The sequence below is a fragment of the Patiria miniata genome, unplaced genomic scaffold, assembly GCF_015706575.1.
Source record: "Patiria miniata isolate m_02_andy unplaced genomic scaffold, ASM1570657v1 HiC_scaffold_1, whole genome shotgun sequence".
NCBI lineage: Eukaryota > Metazoa > Echinodermata > Asteroidea > Valvatida > Asterinidae > Patiria > Patiria miniata.
In genome coordinates this window covers 7183031-7203196 of record NW_024037047.1, presented here as the reverse complement: position 1 = coordinate 7203196, position 20166 = coordinate 7183031, and the positions used below count along the sequence as shown (strand labels likewise).

Below are 20166 nucleotides of genomic sequence, written 5' to 3'. Positions count from 1 at the left end.
AAAACCTGGAAAACGAGTTTCCATTTTTTTTCTAGTCGGGGAAAACTCAGGGAATGTAACAGTGACCCAGAAGGGAAAGGTTTTCGCCAGTTTGGTTTATGTGCGTCTTGTGCCATGTGTTCCAAGCTGTGTCCATTGACTGACTGGCTGTGGTTTTTAAGTGTTTATGCAGTGTGAATATAATAAGTTTCTTAGTTGCCTTGCTGCAACCATTTCTTAACTTCCCAACAACCTCGTTAAAGTAAAAAACAATTCTCATGGAATTTTGTAAATTTTTCAGGGAAATATCGGGGAAAACTCAAGTGATTTTGTTCTCATAAAGTGCTGGGAACCCTGTTGTATTATTTTCAAATGAAATAGTCTAACACCAACGATTGTGATGGACTTGTGATGGACTTGTGATGGCTTGTGATGAGTTGTGATGGCTTGTGATGGACTTGTGATGGCTTGTGATGACTTGTGATGGACTTGTGATGGCTTGTGATGACTTGTGATGGACTTGAGAGGACTTGTAATGACTTGTGATGGCTTGTGATGACTTGTGATGGCTTGTGATGGACTTGAGAGGACTTGTGATGGCTTGTGATGGACTTGAGAGGATTTGTGATGGACTTGAGAGGACTTGTGATGGACTTGAGAGGACTTGTGATGGACTTGTGATGGATTTGTGAGGACTTATGTAGACTTGTGATGGACTTGAATGGGGGCTTATGTGGCTTGTGGAGCGTTGTGGTCCAATGGTTACAGTGTTCGACTCACTTGCCGGGGTACGTGGGTTCGAACCCGGACGGGGAACATGGTGCTTGTGTTCTTGGGCAAGACACTTTACTACAATTGCCTCTCTCCACCCAGGAGTATAAATGGGTACCTGTGAAGGTAGAGACCAGAATGCGCTGATCTCGAGCTGCTGCATAAACTGGTCTCATGGCCTGATGAACAGGGGTAATAATTGTGAAGCGCTTTGAGACCTTTGGTATAAAGCGCTATATAAGCACTGTATTTTTTATTATTATGTGGACTTATGAGGACTTGTGATGGACTTGTGATGGACTTGTGATGGACTTGTGATGGACTTGTGATGGACTTGTGTGGACTTGTGATGGACTTGTGTGGACTTGTGATGGACTTGTGATGGACTTGTGATGGACTTGTGATGGACTTGTGATGGACTTGTGATGGACTTGTGATGGACTTGTGATGGCCTTGTGATGGACTTGTGATGGACTTGTGAGTGACTTGTGATGGACTTGTGATGGACTTGTGAGGACCTGTGATTGACTCTTCCTCCCCATTTTCAATTTTTCTTTTCTCCAATTTTCTCCTGTGATTCCCCGTGACAGATTACGGACTTGGGCACCAACGAAGCGATCAAGTACTGCGGCGTGTACAGCAGTGGCCTGGACTACCAATCGACGACCGACGCAGTCAGAGTAACCCTGCACAGCGACAACTTTGTACCCCGACCAGGTTACTCTGCCGAGTTTACCGCCGTCCCGTAGTTTATTCAACATAATCCGTGTGTTACCTCCCGAGTGAAAGATGGAAAAAAAATCACTCGGGTGGGACTCGAACCCACGACCTCCTGCTTTCTAGTGCAGATGTCTTACCACTCAACCACCGAGCTAACGGGATCGGCTGACTGGTTCGAATCTGATGTACATAGCAGCGGGTACCACATAAACTATTATAAGATGGAATTTTGCGTCTTATAATAGTTTATAAGTTAAAATTCCATCTTATAATAGTTTATGCGATACCCGCTGCTATGTACATCAGATTCGAACCAGTCAGCCGATCCCGTTAGCTCGGTGGTTGAGTGGTAAGACATCTGCACTAGAAAGCAGGAGGTTGTGGGTTTGAGTCCCACCCGAGTGATTTTTTCCATCTTTCACTCGGGAGGTAGCACACTGAGTATACAGTGTTTAAACATCGGTGAAGGGCAAACCTATTTTAATTTATATCACCCCGACGCAAAATTCCATCTTATAATAAACATAGTCCAATACACGCATTTGCAAAAGGGCAATTTCCAGCGTTATGTGTGTGACCGAGCTTTTAAGAGCTCAGTGAATAAACCCGAAAATGAATTTTTCAAATCGTCTACACCCATTATCTAGTAATGGTCAAGGAGATTACAGACTAGGAGTTTGGGATCATTTCTCTGAATCGTTAATTAGATATCATGGTTCATTGGCTCTGTCACGGACATTACAACTCCCTTGCATAACTCCAGAATATCCCGTAATCTAATTTGTGTGTACCTAATGTACTTATTTATTTGCAGGAGAGCATAAAACAAATTGAAATTGAAAAATGAACTTCCATGATTTATTTTAATACAGATATTTATTTAACATAATTCAGTACGAACATTTTGCATAATCTAATTTATTGAATGATGTTTACGTATTTATTGGCAGGATTGAATAATAAAAAAAACCTAAATTGAGAAATTCGAATCGTGTTCCATGATGAATGACGTTAATACAGGTACAGTTGAATCTCGCTAATACAAACTCTAACTCGATACAAATTTGTAGATCTGGTCATAGCCGACATAAGGCCAAAAAAAAAAAATAAGTCGGTCTCTGGTCAGTGCGCGCGTCGATTTTAATCATGCGCGTCGATCTTTTTTTTTCCCAAAATATTCCGTGGTAGCTCCAACAGTGTCCTCTATTTCCGCACCTCCTCAATTTTTTTACCAAAGAACACCAAGGAATGGGAAATTGCACCAAGGCAAATGATCGAAAGCACCAAGGCAAATTATGGAGGACACCAATGTACATGAGGACACCAAAAAAGCAAAATAGTACCCCACCTTGTCTGTACAATCCAAGCTTGAAGAAAAAAAAAAAAAAAAAAAAAAAAAAAAGCTGCGTGGCCGCGTCAATTCCGGAACTTTGGTCTGACCAGAGATCGAATATTTTTTTTTTGGCCTAAAGCTTTGGGTCGAACTGTGCATTTATGTGCTCAATGAATGGTACCACCACTCTGCCTTCAGGTAGAGTAGATCGTTTGCAGCTATCCAAAAAGTAACTGACCAAATTATTGTTAAAAAGCTTACTTGGTTTATGGATAGTAATGGCACTAAACTCCCTGTGAAGTTATTCCTTCTGGCATGCTGTCATGTTGAAGATAACAATAAAAGGTCATTTCCAAAGATGAGTCAAGTGACACATTTTCGGAAATTTCTGTTAGTTGGTTTGTAATTGGGCAAATCCGTGAATGGGTGCACGCAAGCATTGACACTAAGCACATGCACGCAGTTGCTGTTATTTGTCGGTTCGGTGCGTGCTATCGGCTGAATGAGCGCGTGTTCCGGACGCTGATTACAGGCGCAATTCAAAATGTGACTCGGCAAATTTGAATTGAAGTCGAGATCCTAGAGTATTGTTTTCTCAGAATATACAGCATTCACAGAGCTAAAATTTCATCAGGTTAGTTGTTAAGCACCCTTCTTAAGATTTTGAGCACTTTTGTTGCTTCAGTGGAAACAAATGCACAAATGACAAATCATATACTCTACCTTTACTACAAAATTCTGATATAACATTTTAGCTAGCTTGGGTTTAGTTAGTGTTATCGGGAGTTGACTTTTTTCATTTTTGAAGCAATTACTTATTTATTGGAGCAGCTCAGAAATTCATGAGACGCAAATTATAAAGGATTTGCCGAGTATATAATCCTCAAGCACGCTGATATCATTTTAGCATAAAGTTGGGAGTACACTTTGAGTACAAATTTATCCTTGCAAGTATTGTTGAAGAACCACTCTTACTAAATCCTAGCAAATCCACCGATTACATACTTCAATAGCAATAAAAACCAGTTGAACGGAATTTTGATACTAAACTACTAATGTAGGCTAAAGGTCCACAATATTGAGAGCAGTGCGATGAAGCCTATCCCTGCCGTTGGTCTGGCCACGGACCCACTACTGCAGTCCGGCATGCAGACTTGATACACGAACTCCACGGGCGCGGTCTTCTTGTTCATCCAGTCCCGGGCGCGGTCTGTCTTGAGCAGCGGCCCCACCTCGTCGCGGATCCGCTTGTTGTAGGCGTTGTAGTAAGTCAGCTGTATACCAAAAAAAAAATTAAAAGAGGTATCAAAACCGTTTTCCATTATTTTCACCAGTTGGAAGTGTACCATGTATGTCGTCATTTGTTATGGAAATTTTATACGCATTAGAAGTGGTTATGTCACATCATACGTCCCCGAAGTCACGCGTTGCCTGGGCTGATGTTTCCACGCAAACCTGGACACGCGATACGCACGGCGCCCACTTTACATGTTCATCCGCTAGAAAAGATAAATATACGAATCCGTCACGTTTTGAGTGATAACTGCAGTCAGCTTCAAAGCACCGTCCTATTTTTCGGTCTTATTTACTCTAAATGTCTGAAAAATTTCAACTAGTAAATATTCACCTAAATCGCCCGTGCAAATCCTATATGGTAAAAAATGGCAGACGAGACATTGTTTCAGGACACATTACTAATGAAGACGGGTGCATACCTATGTTCCCCAATACCTATTTCCCCCAATACCGATGTTCCCCGAAATCCTTACCCGAACCCTGGCCTTACCCAAATCCTAATCCTAAGGATTTCGGCGAACATCTGTATTGGGGAACATAGGTATGGGGAACATCGGGTAGACCCAAATTAAGACGACCCCGCATGGCGTCACACTTCTACGGCGTATAGGTATACTCCTGTGGAAATGTGGAGATCGCAAGTAAATGTAAACAAAACTAACTGTTACCTGTTTAGGCGTCATGAGGTTGAAGTCGATGAGATTCGGCTCGAAGGGCACCAGTGAAATCATTTCAAACGTCATGTACTTGTAGGTGTAAAACTGGTACTGCAACGACAAAATATAGTTTTGTTTAATGTTATTATTACCTAAGGAATTGTATCATTAGTTTTTCAGAAAAAGGGAAACCTTTGGTATAAATATACGAGCCTTTAGCAGAGGTACTTGTACAATAAGTTTCAAAGTAATTTCCCAAACCCACCTCTAATTATACTTCCTGACAATCAAAGTTAACAAAACAAGACAAGCAGAATCACAAATTCCACAGACTCCCATTCATGGAAGTCTATCCATGAACCATCTGTTCTACACAATGGACCGGATTTAGCCCCATTAATTGGCCATTAATATGGGTAATCCTATATGACAGCACTACCCGGCTGACGAGTGACAGTCAGTCGGTGAGTCAGTTAGTGAGATAGGTACAAAGAGTACACCAGTTGGCCCTGAAGAGCAGCAAACTGGTACTGGAAATTTGTGAAGATGTTACACCTACTGTTTAAACAGTCACAGACAGTCATAAAGTCCATCCACTTTCCATGCCAAGGCTTTTACACAGGCTAGTCACAAACAGTCAGATCATATTTCAAGCAAGCAGGCTGACTACTAAAATTCAGTCAACAGACAAAAGCAGGAAATAAACTGGTTCGCACAGCTGTCTTAATGACCTACGTTCAAAACACAGGTGTACCAAGTTGCATAAACAGTTACAACCGGTCAATCCTTCTTCATGTAGGCTTGGAGCTCTTTCATGTAACTGTTGAAAACAGTCCCTTGATTGATTTTGACTGAAAAGACAACTTTGCACAGAATGTATGTTTGCATAGGAACTATAGTTTTAGGAGAGTTTTTCTTAATTACATCAGTTTGGGCTGCCACAGACATCATGACGTTCTCTATACGGATCCCGAAGTCGTAATCTTCATAGTAGCCAGGCTCTGGTGGAATCAAACGAGAAATCACATGTAATCAAATAATGATAAAGTTTGATTTAGTATCTAATAATCACATTGATTTATTTGCCATAGAAAGAACCTTCACATACATGTCAGAAGTTTATTTTTTTCTCTTGGTTGATCATAACATGAAAATCAAATCCTAACGTTCGATTAAAAAAAAAATGTAAGGGATTTACCATCGGAGAAGAACATTCCAATTTCGATGGGTTTCTCCGACGAGACGTAGCCAAGGCTTATCCTCGCTGGTCCTATGGGTAAAAAAAACCCAAAATGTTTTTAGAAGTTAGGGCATCTGTCATGGTTATCCATGCCGATTTATTTGATGAGATTCTATAGGGCGCCATGTGGATACAGCACCTTCATGACCAGGTCTGTGTTCACAATTTTAATCTAGTTTTTATTTCATAACTTCATAATGAACACAAATAAAGTACGTCACTTAAAAGATAAACAAAACATAAAAGTAAATGACAAAGATGGAAAGCAAAGAAGTTTTGAAGAAGTTGTAAGAAGTTGATTAAGGGGATAAAGCGCCCCCAAGAGATGACATTTAGGAGTAACCAAGCTGTATGCATGACGACCCTAATAGGCCTCACAACTTTCCTGACTTCATAATGCGACTTTTATGCCAAATTTTGTAATTTGCATCGACTGTGTATATGTGTCTCTGAGGTCAGCTAAATCGCCAGAATTTTACAAGAATCATGAACATGACTTAATTGTGAATAATAAATCAACTAGCGGCTCGGCCGGCGAAGGGTATGTAAGCCCCCCCCCCCCTCCGGAGTTTGTCGTAGCATGATATTGTTTTTGTACCTTCATGCACATTCAGAAAACTGCCGATGCCATGACCTGTTCCATGGCGGTAGTCCAGCCCATTACTCCACAGTGGATTTCGAGCGATCGCATCAAGAGAACGACCTTTAGAAGAAGCAAAAACAGTCACTAAATTAGATGGTGAAAAATTGAGAGACAAATTTAGGTAGTGGTTTAATTAGTACATTACGTAGTCATTCTCCAGTATTATCTAAATTTTGTCGAAAAGTTGTTTGCTACATTCTTCGTGCTGGATGCGGCTTCATAATACAAGCCGTGATCATGTTCAATTTATTATAAAACTTGTTGCCCAAGTTTCAACAGAGTATGTACAAGTATGCTTTTCGACACCCGGCATTAGGACAAATAATGCAAATTTATTTTATCATACTGGGGAATAATTACATAACGCTTCTTAATGGTATTACAAATTGAAACAAATAACTGTATATTTACCGTAAACATTTGTGCGGAAGTGGCTTGTCACTAGATCGATGTGTCCCATCAGGACACGTGTGTAGGCTTCCTGTTATGTACAAAATAACAAACATTAAGAATTTCGGTTTGCATTTACCAAAATATACACGTATTTCAAAAGTAGGCTAACCACAACATCTTTATATACAGCAGATACAACAAAAAGGATTGTACCTTGGAGAAAATTAACAAATATTTGAAGACAGAGTGGGAGATGTTCTATCAAAATGTGTTATTTTCAGATATTTTTATTTTCTTTATTTAGTGGTTTTGCACATTTGCAATGATCAATTATTTTGGTGGGGAAAATAGCATTTTAGGTCTGTTGCCGAAACACGTATATTGGGTAGGCCCTTTACGTATTATAATGAGGTCATTTTGACAATACACAAGATTTTTCAATACGAGATCTTTTCATGATATAAACGTCTACAAAATGTTGATAGTTTTATTCTATTTAATAGGCATTTACCTTTGTTTTGGTCTTAGGGTCTCCGAAGTGGAATGTACGAGTTATATCGGTTGTACCAGATCTGTAAATGTAAAGCAAAGGACACGCACGTGGAGTCACGTTGGACACGTTTATATATTGAACATCTCACATATTGTTTTTGTAATGATTTCGGTCGTGTGTTGAAAAAAAACATGGCTGGTTTAGGAGACGGGTTTCTATATACTTCAACTTAGTATATTTAGATTCGTGGAGCTCTGAACTTTCAACTTGTGGAGAAATAAAATGGGGAAAGTTAGGCGCCTACAACGATACATTTTGTAATCAATTATTTATTTCACACAACAAATTATGGCTACGTTTCATTGCAAGTGGAACGTTGGTGATGTGGAAATTCAAACAACACGTGCATGCTACCTTTTGATCAATTTTCAATTTAAAAATGCTGGACGTTGTTTGAGTAAAAGTATATATGACATAGTTTAGGTGGACGGAAAATTGATCTTTACACATTCATGATTATGGCATTAATTGGGTTTGACGCCTCACAAACTTACAAATACTGGCCGCCAGAGTCCAGCAGTAGTGTGCTTTTGTCGGTGATTCGTACGTTGGTTTCTTCAGACGAGCTGCGGTAGAATTCCAAGTTAAAATGTGTAAATTGGACATTCGAGGCCTCTGATTTTATTGTGTTTCGGGTGCTGCTTCGAAATAAGCTTGTGCAGTGCCTCTGTGAATGTCGTCTTTTATACATGTACTTCACCACTGTTTGCTCTTTGTCAAATTTATTGCCTCAAATAGCGAAGACGAGGATCAGTGCATATGCCAACAATATTTACCATTTGACTTAAGTCAGCATCTTGTGCAAACGGTCACCGATACATAGGTTTTCCCGGCCAATTTCCTGAAATGTTCATTCACTTCTGAAAATCGGTCATTCATTTTCGTCTGAATTTGAGAATCGCTCTGAACACGCGTTTCACTTTCGCTACCAGAACTTTCGATTCCATTTCAGTTCAATTAATTAAGCGATTGAGCAGCACCTTTCGTTTGTGTCCATTCAGATTTGTTCACAAGACTTCTTTTTTCGCTTTTATTTCAAACCTTGACTACTCTATTTCAATTTTAGTTTAATGTTCTGTGATGTAATATAGTATTTTGAATGAGAAAAAGCGCTTTTGATTGCACATTCACGAAATTGTATTCCAGAACTCTGCGCGAAAATGTATGCTTGCGTAAATTAAAACGCAGGGATAACATAATTGGCCGTCTGTTTCTCAAAACCGAATGCACGGACAATGAAAACGATTGAACTTTCGTTGAATTGAAATGGGATTAAAGACGTGCATTCAAACTCCGAAAAAAATTGAATGACCGATTTTCAGAAGTGAATGAACATTTCAGGAATTTTTCCGGGAAATGCTTTATTATAAGAAATATCCTGTGCTTTACTTGTGTATTATGCGCAAGCTATATTTTTCGGTGTTCCTCGTATTTGGTTGGGTGATTAATTAGGCCTACTTTGAAAACAAATATTATAAATTGATATTACGAACATAAAGTAATGGCAAACCTGTAGTGGATTACAGCTGCGTTTGCGCCAAATCCAGTGATGGTTCCGAAACTTAGGGTGTCAAACTCCTCGTCATCTCTGCATGAAAAAAAAGATGAGTGAAGTCGTACCTTTCGACGTTAATACTCGGGCTGTCTCGTACGCACAAAGTTTAAGGATAGGCATATACGTTGTTGAACGTTACTGCAACACTACATCGGGTACCGAACGGCTCAGTGAAAACTCTTTAAGGAATGTCTCCATATGACGCAGTGACGTCTTTGAATGCTTTCAAACACACCGTAAACCGATGTATTGAACAAATGTAGATTTGAGACTTTTCACAATGCCCTCTGTTTTCTTGTTGAAAACTCATTGGAAACTTTTTGGTGACTTACTTTCTGAAGTCGTAAGCCATCTTTTCCACGTCCAGTTCCATCAAGGTATCGGCTCCAACTGCAGGGTCCTGTTATTTTAGTGGCACAAAAAAATTGATCATATTCCTGTCAAAAATTGACTCACGAACTTGGCTCCTAATAAGAAATAAACACGCACATATAACCAGTAAATTGTGATTCTGTTTTTTTTCTTCAATCGCTTGCCTTTTTACCAGTACGTCACTTTGTGAGCACGTGTGGTCTAGCGGTAGAGCACAGGATTCATGATCGTGAGGTTGTGGGTTCGAGCCCCGCCGTGGTCATGCGTGTTGTGCCCTTGGGTAAGGCGCTTTAACTCAATTACTCCTCTCAACCCAGGTGACGGTGTTAAATGGGTACCGGCATTATTCAACGCTGGGAAGGTAACAGACTCGCTGTGGAGGAAGTGTGGCCATCCCCCCACAGCAGCATATTAGTCTGGCCCAATCGCTAATGAAAGAGAGATGGGCACTCCGTTCCTGTGAACACATGTTCGTCCCCTTTACTTTACTTTACTTTACTTTTAATTACTTTGCAAATGAACTCACCTCTAAAGCGTCGAATGTCTCTTGCAGCCAGCCTCCCAACTCCACGAGTGCCACAGAATCCTTCAGCTGTGCGGCAGAAAAGATAACATATTATTAATCATACAAAGAGGGCTCAGCTTTGATGGAAGGATGGAGATTTAGCCGCTTGTTGATTGCTCTGATACTGTTAATAGATCGGGACTGTGCTGGGTGTGTTGTGGAAGAATCGTATGAAGCTCCATGCTACTACTTGGCCTAATTTTATGACGAAGTTACGCAGAAGTAACTATAAAAATCGGGGTTTTTGCTGTCTACAATACTGGCTCAACTCAATTACAATGACCTACTAAACAAGTTACAGAAATGCCTTTAAGTCCTTAAATCCAGTTTTAGAAAGATAATAGGTTTCAAAACAGTTTGAGTTAGTTTACTTAAAGGCACTTATTTCAAGCAAGTTGCTATTAAATTTTATACTCTTAAGAAAAAAATCGTCCTGTTTCCTGTGATTATTCTAATTTTTTTTTCGAAGTAGTGGGAGGGTTATATTATTTCTCTCATCCAACCCTGTCTTAGTACACACCACAATTCCTTGTATATATCACAGAAATGGACTTAACTAAGTGGACATCACATTCTAAGCTGTTATCCGTATAACAAGCTTGTGACGAACACACCTTAGTAGTAGTAGTTCCCAGGCAGACTTACGTGAGCTCGTTTCATGCCCTCGATTTCCTTCTCGCTTTTCACGGCTTTCATCAGAAGGATCGGGGAAGGAGACATGATGCGCTTGTCCTGACAATCCAAAAAAAAAAGTACAGTCGGCTCCCGTTATAACGAAAACGGTTAGGACGAAATCCGGTTATAACAAACACGTATCTCAGGCCCCGGCACAATTGTGCACATATATTCTATGGGGAGAAATTGTAGTTATAACCACGTAGAAAATGCAGAGCTCGGTAAAAACAGTCAAGCATAATCCTAGTATAAAATAATAGTTCTATTTAGACTTAATTATTTGGTTCCGAAATACTAATTTGAATATCATCGTACCAATTCGGTAAAGTGTGCAGGAGTTTTCTATATGAATGTGGCAACATTAATATTTGCGACGGTAAAATTTTGCCTCTTTATAGGAGTTGTGACATAGAAATGTCTCCTTAATGTCCGGTGTCTCCCTAAGGTAGAACTTATGACGAAAAATGTCTCCTGAAGGGTACTTTAACAGGAACAACATCTCCATAGACTTGTGCACAAGTTGTTTTCTAACTTTAATGTCACCTAACCCCAATTTGACCTTACCAAATTTTGGTAAAATTATGTTTTGGACCACGAGCAATCTATCTAGCCTATTCGCGACAGGAAACTTTTGCCTCTAAATAGGAGTTGTGACATTCGGGAGACATCCCCGATGTCCGGTGTCTCCCTAAGGTATAATTTTTGACAACAAAAAGGTCTCCTTAACATGTACCATTAACATATGTACAGATTCTTTATTCCGGCAAATACAATTTTTAAAAATGCAGTACAAAATGACAGCAAGAGCATTGAGAATAAAACAGAGCTACAAGAAAGATTCAAATACACAAGGAATAAAAAATGAAACAAATACCGTGTTCGAAAGCTGTTCAGGTTTTATAAACATTCAGCCAAACGTGGGTTCACCGGCGATCGTGGACGTCCTATTGTCCCTCTTTTGTTTGTACTTTTTAGGAAGACTCCCATAGGTTTCGTACACGACAACAATCGCGGACGTATGCTGGGAATCGTGGACGATATTATTTTCTTTTGTTCTCTGGTATTTTTCGTCCACGGTTTGAAAAGATGGACACTTACAGAAATACCCGTTTTTCAAATCCAATTTCCTGGGGTTTTTTTGGTGTATTTTACAAAGCAATTTCAATCTCTGGAAAAATAAACAGCTCAGAATCTACCCCTTACTTCTGGGACTCGTTCATAGATGGCGTAGCTTGAGGCATCACTGATCCATATCTTGCCGATGTCAGACTCGCCCAGGGTTCGCAGATCCTGCAGGAACTGACTGTAGGGCAGAAACTGTGTGCAATCTAACGGGAAATCAAATGAGATATGAATTACAATTGCGGTCTTACCTAAGTACTCGTATTGTTTTCCGATGAAAATACATATTTTTTTAATGTTTTTGTTATAAGATTTCTAATGAGCCATCGCAATATAGTTAGTCGGTCTACGATCAGAGATAGATAAAATAAATTTCGGATCGACTACCGTAATTTTTAAGTTAAGCGCAAGCCTTAACTGGCTACCCACTGACCGTGTATTATGCTTCCAATGTGTTGAGAATTTGAAGAGGTATAAGAGTATAAAGAATAATGCTGAATTGTTATATTTTTTTACCAGCTGCTGCACAGCCGTTAGCATTCAGGTGATCCATAACTGCAGTGGTTGCACGTGCATCACGTCCATTTACGTACAACCTAACAAGGAAAACAAATGAATATTGATTTACTCTTGAAATATTATGTTTTGAAAACAACTTTGTCTTAAAAAGTCTACAGAGAATGTATCGAAATAGAAATTGTGCACTATTCGTCAATTTACATATTTTACATGTGCCTGCCTGTTCACTGTAGCGTTTTCTTTATTGGTCTAACTTGCTGTTGTAATAATTTAGTTTAGCAACTCCAGGAACTATTGAAAACCCCAAATTTTAATTCCGATTTTAATTTGTACTTACTTGATGTCATCTTCAGTGATAATCAGATAGGATATGATCATAGGGTTATTCGGCACGTCCCTGCTCCGCATGTTGAACAGCCCTTGGTAAAAAGACGATGGAATAGTAAATTAACGCCGATCAAAATTAGAACCATTATCCTATCAACACAAACTTGCATGCGGTCTAAATTGACATGTACATCTTGCTAATGAGGCATAAAAATTAATCATTTCAAAATGGAGCAGTTTGCACTTTCTGTGTGTCATCAGTAATGACTCGAGTCAATGACTCCGACTCGAGTCACAAGTTTTTGTGACTCGACTCGACTCGAGTCCCTAAGGGTAAATGACTCAACTCGACTCGAGTTCCTCATTAGAAGACTCGACTCGACTCAAGCGAAGGCTAATAAGACTCGAGTCCCAAAACTAAAAACACAACTTTGCTAAAACTATTTGCAATGACTCACGGTTCAAAATTTATGTTCACGTCACGTCACTTTGCGAATAGAGTATGGTACAGCGGCCGCTTGTCATATGCAAACATACAACGTGTCGCAGACTCCCACCTCATGGTTCTGGAACGCACAAAATACTATCCAGGAACCGGACTTTAAACACACTTTCAAATTCGTTGTTACATCATTGGCTTTGGGCGATTTCCTATAAAGCCCTTGGATTCGAACGCCGGCTAAATTTATGCCCTCCTTTTATAAGTTTTATTAGGGTTTTCAAATATTCGTGACTCGAATTGACTCGATCTATATATTTGACTCGACTCGTCTCGACTCGACCTTCTTGACCTATTGACTTGACTCGACTCGAGCACTTCTTTAAAATGACTCGACTCGACTCGAGTCACAAAAATCATTGACTCGTTTATACAACAATTAACTGCGAAACAATGTGCGCAATTGCATCACCTTAACTAAGTTTGAATTATGTATTCCCACCACAACTCGGAATTAAGTAAAATGATAGCATAAAAAACTAAGTTACTTGACGAATCTATTTAAAACGAGGAAGCTTGGAAAATATCTGTGCAAGAAAACTCCATACAGAAAGTCAGGAAGGTCTTGAAAACTAAACTAGCCACTTACAGGCAATCTCATCCAGCGCGCTGATCACCAAGGCGTTGGCCGCCTCCGGTTTTAAGTCCTTCATTTTGCCGCGAACGCTGTCGTCATCGGGAAAGGAATAAATCTTCTGCTGCCATGTCTCGCCTTGTTAATCAAGAAAAGAATAAGTAATCATTCCATCTGCATTGTATTACTTGGTAATTGTCAATTAAATCAATCAGTGATCAACTTATTCAGATTTAACTGGACTATAGTGGTAACTTTGGTCATGTCAGAGTTAAGCAATCAGCAAATTTGGTGGCAAATTACCAATTAAATTCAATTCAATTGGTTCAATATAACAGGAGTTCCATCCTTCCATTAAAAAGAATTCCAGTATACAACAGTATAACAGGAATGAAATGTTTACTTGTAAAATCATAATAACATAAACAAACGTAGATGTGCAGTGAATGGAAAGTACACTGTACAGGGTGAGTCAGAGTGATTTGGACCCAAATTAAAGAAAATATTAAAAACGAGTAGCAATTATCAAAACATGTGCATATGGGATATGTTACTGTTTGAAATGAAGTCACATCAGTACGCGAATTCAATCAACTTGTTGAACTATGGAACCGTGGTCAGAGTGTTTTTAGCGTGTGTTCTTTGATAGCACTTTTCTTCAAACGGTGTTATAGATATCCCATGAAACTTTCACCAAACATGTCCAAAATACCAGCCTATAACATATCTCAGTTGCATTTGTTTTGATAATTGATACTTATCTTTTTAATATTTTCTTTAATTTGGGTCCACATCATTCTGACCCATAGTATAGAGAATGCAGCTGTACTGATCTAATGTACAGTTAACCATACACTCATCAAACAAATCGTTTTACCACTGCATATATTATTATGTCAAACACCGATGCCGATATTTCTTAATACCTGTGTATATTGTCGAGTCGAGAATCGTCAGAGGATCAGTCGGGTAACTTGGCTGCGAGGGAGTGTCCGCGCCCCATACGGTGTCCACCAAATTGGTAGTCTCGGAGACCAGGTACAAGACCTTATCCTTCTCCTCAGCGAACACACTCAGATAGTCAAGATATTCGCCTGTAATTGAATTAACACAACATCAAATCATTTGGGTTGATTTGAACAGATTACTTCAACTTTCATTTTCAAATTTGGGACCAAATTTTGGAAACAGTGTAGCATCTATGCACTGAAAAATTGCCTGGGTTAATTTTACTCAAGCAAGGTTGAAAACTGCAACTACCCAAAATTGGGTTTTCCTTTACACAATTATTGTTTGGGTTACATTGAATTCAACCGAAACTTGTGGTCATACAAAACCGAATTACATTAAGTCTGGTATGACCACAAGTTTTGGTTGAATTTTCAGAAATTCTAACTCAAACAATTGGGTAAAGGACAACCCAATTTTGGGTAGTCGCAGTTTTTCACCCTTGCTTGGGTGAAATTAATCCAGGAATTTTTTTATTGTTGCAGACGTCACTTGTTTTAATTCGTTGTCTAGTCCATGGAGAGTTGAGTACAAGTGTTTTCTAACCAAATTGGAAATGTGTCTCAGTCCCAGATTCATGTCTTTCAACATTTTTGCAATGACTTATCTCTATTGACATAATATCTGATGAAAACAAGTGGCGTCATGGTGCAAAAATTGCATCGGAAAATCTTCTTGAAATTATAAATCCCTTTGAAGGACTGCATACCTCAAGCCACTAATATTACGGGGTTTGTTTCTTCGACATAATGCAAACGCGTGGAGTGCAAGGGCAGAAGGGCAAATGCGTGGAGAATTTGGTGAGGAAGGAATTTTGGACAACTACAAAAAAAGGACTTACTTGCTGATATGAGGGTAGGATCGAACCCTATCCGGCTGCCATTGGCCATGTTTGTAGCCATCCAATCGTCAGGGTAAAGAACTCCAGCTGAACCTATACGATGCCAACGTAAATACACTCATTTCAAAATTGGTGCGAGCTTAATCTTTATCGAAATGCCAATTGAAGAGGAATATCGGTTTCCTTATTTATTTTTACTCACCCTACACACAATGTTTGTTTTACATACATAGTGTGGACATTCCTTTGTTTGCGTGTAGTTAAGAAAAAACAGTGAAAAACCCGTTTTACTCAAACTGTGAAAACTCTTTCAACCCAAATTCTTAGTTTCTATGATGCCCTTTAGTGTTTCTCTTCATTTTGCCACGGATAAACCTGACCCCTAAATGCCTCTTAATCTGTTTTCCAGAGAGGGGGAAACCACAGCATCGCTGCTACCTGTTTTATGTGGACATCTTTTGTTCGGAAGTCCACACATTGAATGTAATGCTTGTACTCTCACACAAGTGTGCAAACACCGGAAATCGTGGACCCCCTATTGTCCCTAATCCTCATTTCTTTGTTTGTACTAAAAAGCTCTCATTAGTTTTGCACACGAATTTCAATCGTGGACTGTCGGTCAATCGTGGACGTATTGTTTGTGCCCTAACCCTTTTGTCCTAGGTCCACGATTGCCAGTGTTTACATAACCACGCCCCCCCCCCTGAATGGAGCAACTATGCTGCACGCTATAGTGCAATTAAAAACAACTGTCCCTCAAAGGATTATCTGAACAGTATAGCTAGCGCATTGCTCTCGCCATTGAAGGAGGCCTTCGTGATAGACGTGACAGCGTGACTTTGTTTATGTTGTAAATCGAGGACTTACAGGTGCAACATCATCGGTGAATCGAGGACAGGGACCAAATGGAGGACGACCTCGATTACAAAACGTGTACTAAACCAATGAGAGCTGTTGCCAACATGGTAAAAGGAAAGTGAAACAAAAGAAAATCCTCGATTTACACCATAAACAAATGTGGGTGCCTGGATTGGTGTGTATACCATTCACCCTCGTGACATTCTCACACATAGGCCTTTACAGGGTGGGGAAAAAACCGAAACCGAGATATTATTGCTAATTGGGGGCCGCCCGATAGTCCGAAGGTCCGATAGTCCGAAGGTTCTTTAGTCCGAAGGTTCGATAGTCCGAATGCACAAAATTTCCATAAGAGGGGGTTCGTTAGTCCGAAAATGAAATAAGGTTCGTTTATCCGACCATTTGATGCAATAGTCCGAAGGTTCATTAATCCGAAGGTTCATTTGTCCGAAGGTTAATTTATCAGAAGGTTCGATGGTTCGAATTTAGAATAAGGTTAATCAGTCCGAAGGTTCAATAGTCCGAAACGAAAATAAAGTTCCATAGTCCGAAGGTTCATTATTCCGAATTGATAATAAGGTTCGATAGTCCGAAAAGACTATAAGGTCCGATAGTCCGAATCGACAAAAAGGTCCGATAGTCCGAATCGACAATAAGGTCCGATAGTCCGAATCAACAGTAAGGTCCGACAGTCCGAAGTGTCATACTGACGAACCGTGTTGCCCATTCGGACTATCGAACCTTATTCTCAATTCGGACTATCAAACCTTATTGTCAATTCGGACTATCGAACCCTACCATATATTCGGACTATCGAACCTTATCATCTATTCGGACTATCGAACCTTATTGTCAATTCGGACTATCGAGCCCTATCGTCTATTCGGACTATCGAACCTTCGGATTAATTAACCTTATTCAATTTTCGGACTAATGGGCCCTTCGGACTATCGAACCTTCGGGTTATCGAACCTTCGGACTATTGAGCCTTCGGACCAACGAACCTTCGGACTAATGACCCTTCGGACTAAAGAACCTTCGGACAATCGGGCTGTAACCTGCTAATTGGAACAGAATTAGGGCACAAGTAAATCTCCTCTCTAAAATGATATCCTGATCATGTCCTTACATTCACGGTTGACTGAGCAGTGACCAATTTTATGAAAGGGTCTACTTAGAGAATTGCGCCACTTTTCATGTTGAAATCTCTTTTTTTCCCACCTGCCTTGATTGGCAACCATAGCCTTTCACTCCGTGACAACTGACACAACAAAAAACACAATTGAAAAGTGGCGCAATTCTCTAAATAGACCCTTTCATAAAATAGGTTACTGCTCAGTCAACCGTGCATGTGATGACTTGATCAGGGTGTCATTTTAAAGAGGAGATTCAACCCTAACAGAAGATATCTCCCTTTGGTTCACATGTGCTCTACTTCTGTTCCAAATAGCAATAATATCTCTGTTTCGTTTATTTTGGTCCACCCTGTATTATTTGCCAACCTTGTTCCATAAGGTTCCAGTTGCAATCCAGCTGTCGCCTGGCCTGTACGAAGTAACGCGAGTCAGTCCATATGTAGGCACCATCGCTGGCCGTTACTATCGCGTATCCTGAATGGGGGAAAAAAATATTTAAAAACACCCGTTAGAAGTATCATCAGGAAATGATCTGAATTTTGCCTAAAAGGAGCAGATCTAAGCTTATACCGGGTCAGTCAAAAGGGAATTTCGTCGAAAAATTAAGGTAAAATCACTCAAACATTTTCATTTATTTTCTTCAAAAATGGATGTTTTCTGCCCAAATCTTCACAATTTTGCGAGCTAGAGTATTGATGAATTTCTGCCTTGTTTTTAGAAAAAGTCAATGTTTCCCAAGTTTGACTAAAATGTAGGGTTAACCCCTTGTATTTTTTTATTCAATTTTTGCCAAAATATGAAATTGCTTGAAAGTAGCTGGAAAACTGCCTAAAGGGCACTAGAACACACTCCAAATCGACTTCAGCACAGATGTGCTATACAAAGGGTAATTTCGTCAAAATGTAAGGTAAAATCACTCAAAAATGAAAAATTTGTTTCTTCAAAAAAAGGCTGTTTTTTGCCCAAATGTGCACCATTTTGAGGGTTAGAGTATTGATTGATGTTCCTCTTGTATCCAGATGAATTTCTGCCTTGTTTTGAGAAAAAGTCAATTTTTGGCTGAATTTGACTAAAAATGTAAGGTTAACCCCTTGTATTTTCTTCAATTTTGGCCAAAAAATGAAATTGCTTGAAAGTTACTGGAAAGCTGGCTAAAGAGCCCTAGAACACATTCCGAATCGATTTCTGGACAGATGAGCTATACAAAAAGGAAATTTCGGCGAAAATTTAAGGTAAAAAAACTCAAAAATGTTAACTTTTGTTTCTTCAAAAATGGGTGATTTTTGCCCAAATCGTCACAATTTTGCGGGTTACAGTATTGATTGATGTTCCTTTTGCAGCCAGATGAATTGCTGCCTTGTTTTGAGAAAAAGTCAATTTTTGGCCAAATAAGACTAAAAATGTAAGGTTAACCCCTTGTATTTTCTACAATTTTGGCCAAAAAATGAAATTGCTTGAAAGTTGCTGGAAAGCTGGCTAAAGAGCCCTAGAACACATTCCAAATCGATTTCTGGACAGATGAGCTATAAAAAAGGAAATTTCGGCGAAAATTTAAGGTGAAATCACTCAAAAATGATAACTTTTGTTTCTTCAAAAACGGATGGTTTTTGCCCAAATCTTCACCATTTTGCGGGTAAGAGTATTGATTGATGTTCCTCTTGCATCCATATGAATTGCTGCCTTGTTTTGAGAAAAAGTAAATATTTGGCTAAATTTGATTCAAAATGTAATGTTAACCCCTTGTTTTTTCTTCAATTTTGGCAAAAAACGGAATTGCTTGAAAGTTGCTGGAAAGCTGGCTAAAGAGCCCTAGATCACATTCAAAATCGATTTCTGGACTGATGTGCTATAAAAAAGGAAATTTCGTCGAAATTTTAAGGTGAAATCACTCAAAAATTATAACTTTTGTTTCTTCAAAAAAGGATGGTTTTTGCCCGAATCTTCACCATTTTGCGGGTAAGAGTATTGATTGATGTTCCTCTTGCATCCAGATGAATTGCTGCCTTGTTTTGAGAAAAAGTCAATATTTGGCCAAATTAGACTAAAAATGTAAGGTTAACCCCTTGTATTTTCTACAATTTTGGCCAAAAAATGAAATTGCTTGAAAGTTGCTGGAAAGCTGGCTAAAGAGCCCTAGAACACATTCCAAATCGATTTCTGGACAGATGTGCTATAAAAAAAGGAAATTTCGGCGAAAATTTAAGGTGAAATCACTCAAAAATTATAACTTTTGTTTCTTCAAAAATGGATGGTTTTTGCCCAAATCTTCATTATTTTGCGGGTAAGAGTATTGATTGATGTTCCTCTTGCATCCAGATGAATTGCTGCCTTGTTTTGAGAAAAAGTCAATATTTGGCTAAATTTGATTCAAAATGTAAGGTTAACCCCTTGTTTTTACTTCAATTTTGGCAAAAATTGAAATTGCTTGAAAGTTCCTGAAAGCTGGCTAAAGAGCCCTAGAACACATTCCAAATCGATGTCTGGTCAGATGTGCTAAAAGAATGGAAATTTCTTAAAAAATTAAGGTAAAA

At 39.2% G+C, this 20166-nt stretch overlaps 2 protein-coding genes across 2 annotated transcripts in view; one reads left to right on the top strand and one right to left on the bottom strand.

Moving 5' to 3' along the window:
- Window positions 1–2459, top strand: part of LOC119721308 (cubilin-like) — a 55322-nt gene extending 52863 nt beyond the window's left edge. Inside the window, exons 31-32 of the mRNA XM_038191328.1 lie at window positions 1341–1513; window positions 1999–2459. Coding sequence (XP_038047256.1) covers window positions 1341–1499 — 159 coding nt within the window. The 3' untranslated portion in view covers window positions 1500–1513; window positions 1999–2459. The remainder of the gene's footprint in view (window positions 1–1340; window positions 1514–1998) is intronic.
- Window positions 2460–3475: 1016 nt separating this feature from the next.
- LOC119721302 (xaa-Pro aminopeptidase 1-like) overlaps window positions 3476–20166 on the bottom strand; it is a 31713-nt gene continuing 15022 nt past the window's right edge. The window contains exons 5-23 of the mRNA XM_038191317.1: window positions 18002–18109; window positions 15642–15734; window positions 14719–14886; window positions 13808–13930; window positions 12730–12811; window positions 12390–12469; window positions 11955–12079; window positions 10722–10808; window positions 10038–10103; window positions 9472–9539; window positions 9095–9172; window positions 8079–8150; window positions 7543–7603; window positions 7050–7119; window positions 6594–6698; window positions 5954–6025; window positions 5680–5756; window positions 4768–4866; window positions 3476–4077 (exon numbers count right to left, since the gene is read on the bottom strand). Of these exons, the coding sequence (XP_038047245.1) occupies window positions 3856–4077; window positions 4768–4866; window positions 5680–5756; window positions 5954–6025; window positions 6594–6698; window positions 7050–7119; window positions 7543–7603; window positions 8079–8150; window positions 9095–9172; window positions 9472–9539; window positions 10038–10103; window positions 10722–10808; window positions 11955–12079; window positions 12390–12469; window positions 12730–12811; window positions 13808–13930; window positions 14719–14886; window positions 15642–15734; window positions 18002–18109 (1856 nt within the window). The 3' untranslated portion in view covers window positions 3476–3855. The remainder of the gene's footprint in view (window positions 4078–4767; window positions 4867–5679; window positions 5757–5953; window positions 6026–6593; window positions 6699–7049; window positions 7120–7542; window positions 7604–8078; window positions 8151–9094; window positions 9173–9471; window positions 9540–10037; window positions 10104–10721; window positions 10809–11954; window positions 12080–12389; window positions 12470–12729; window positions 12812–13807; window positions 13931–14718; window positions 14887–15641; window positions 15735–18001; window positions 18110–20166) is intronic.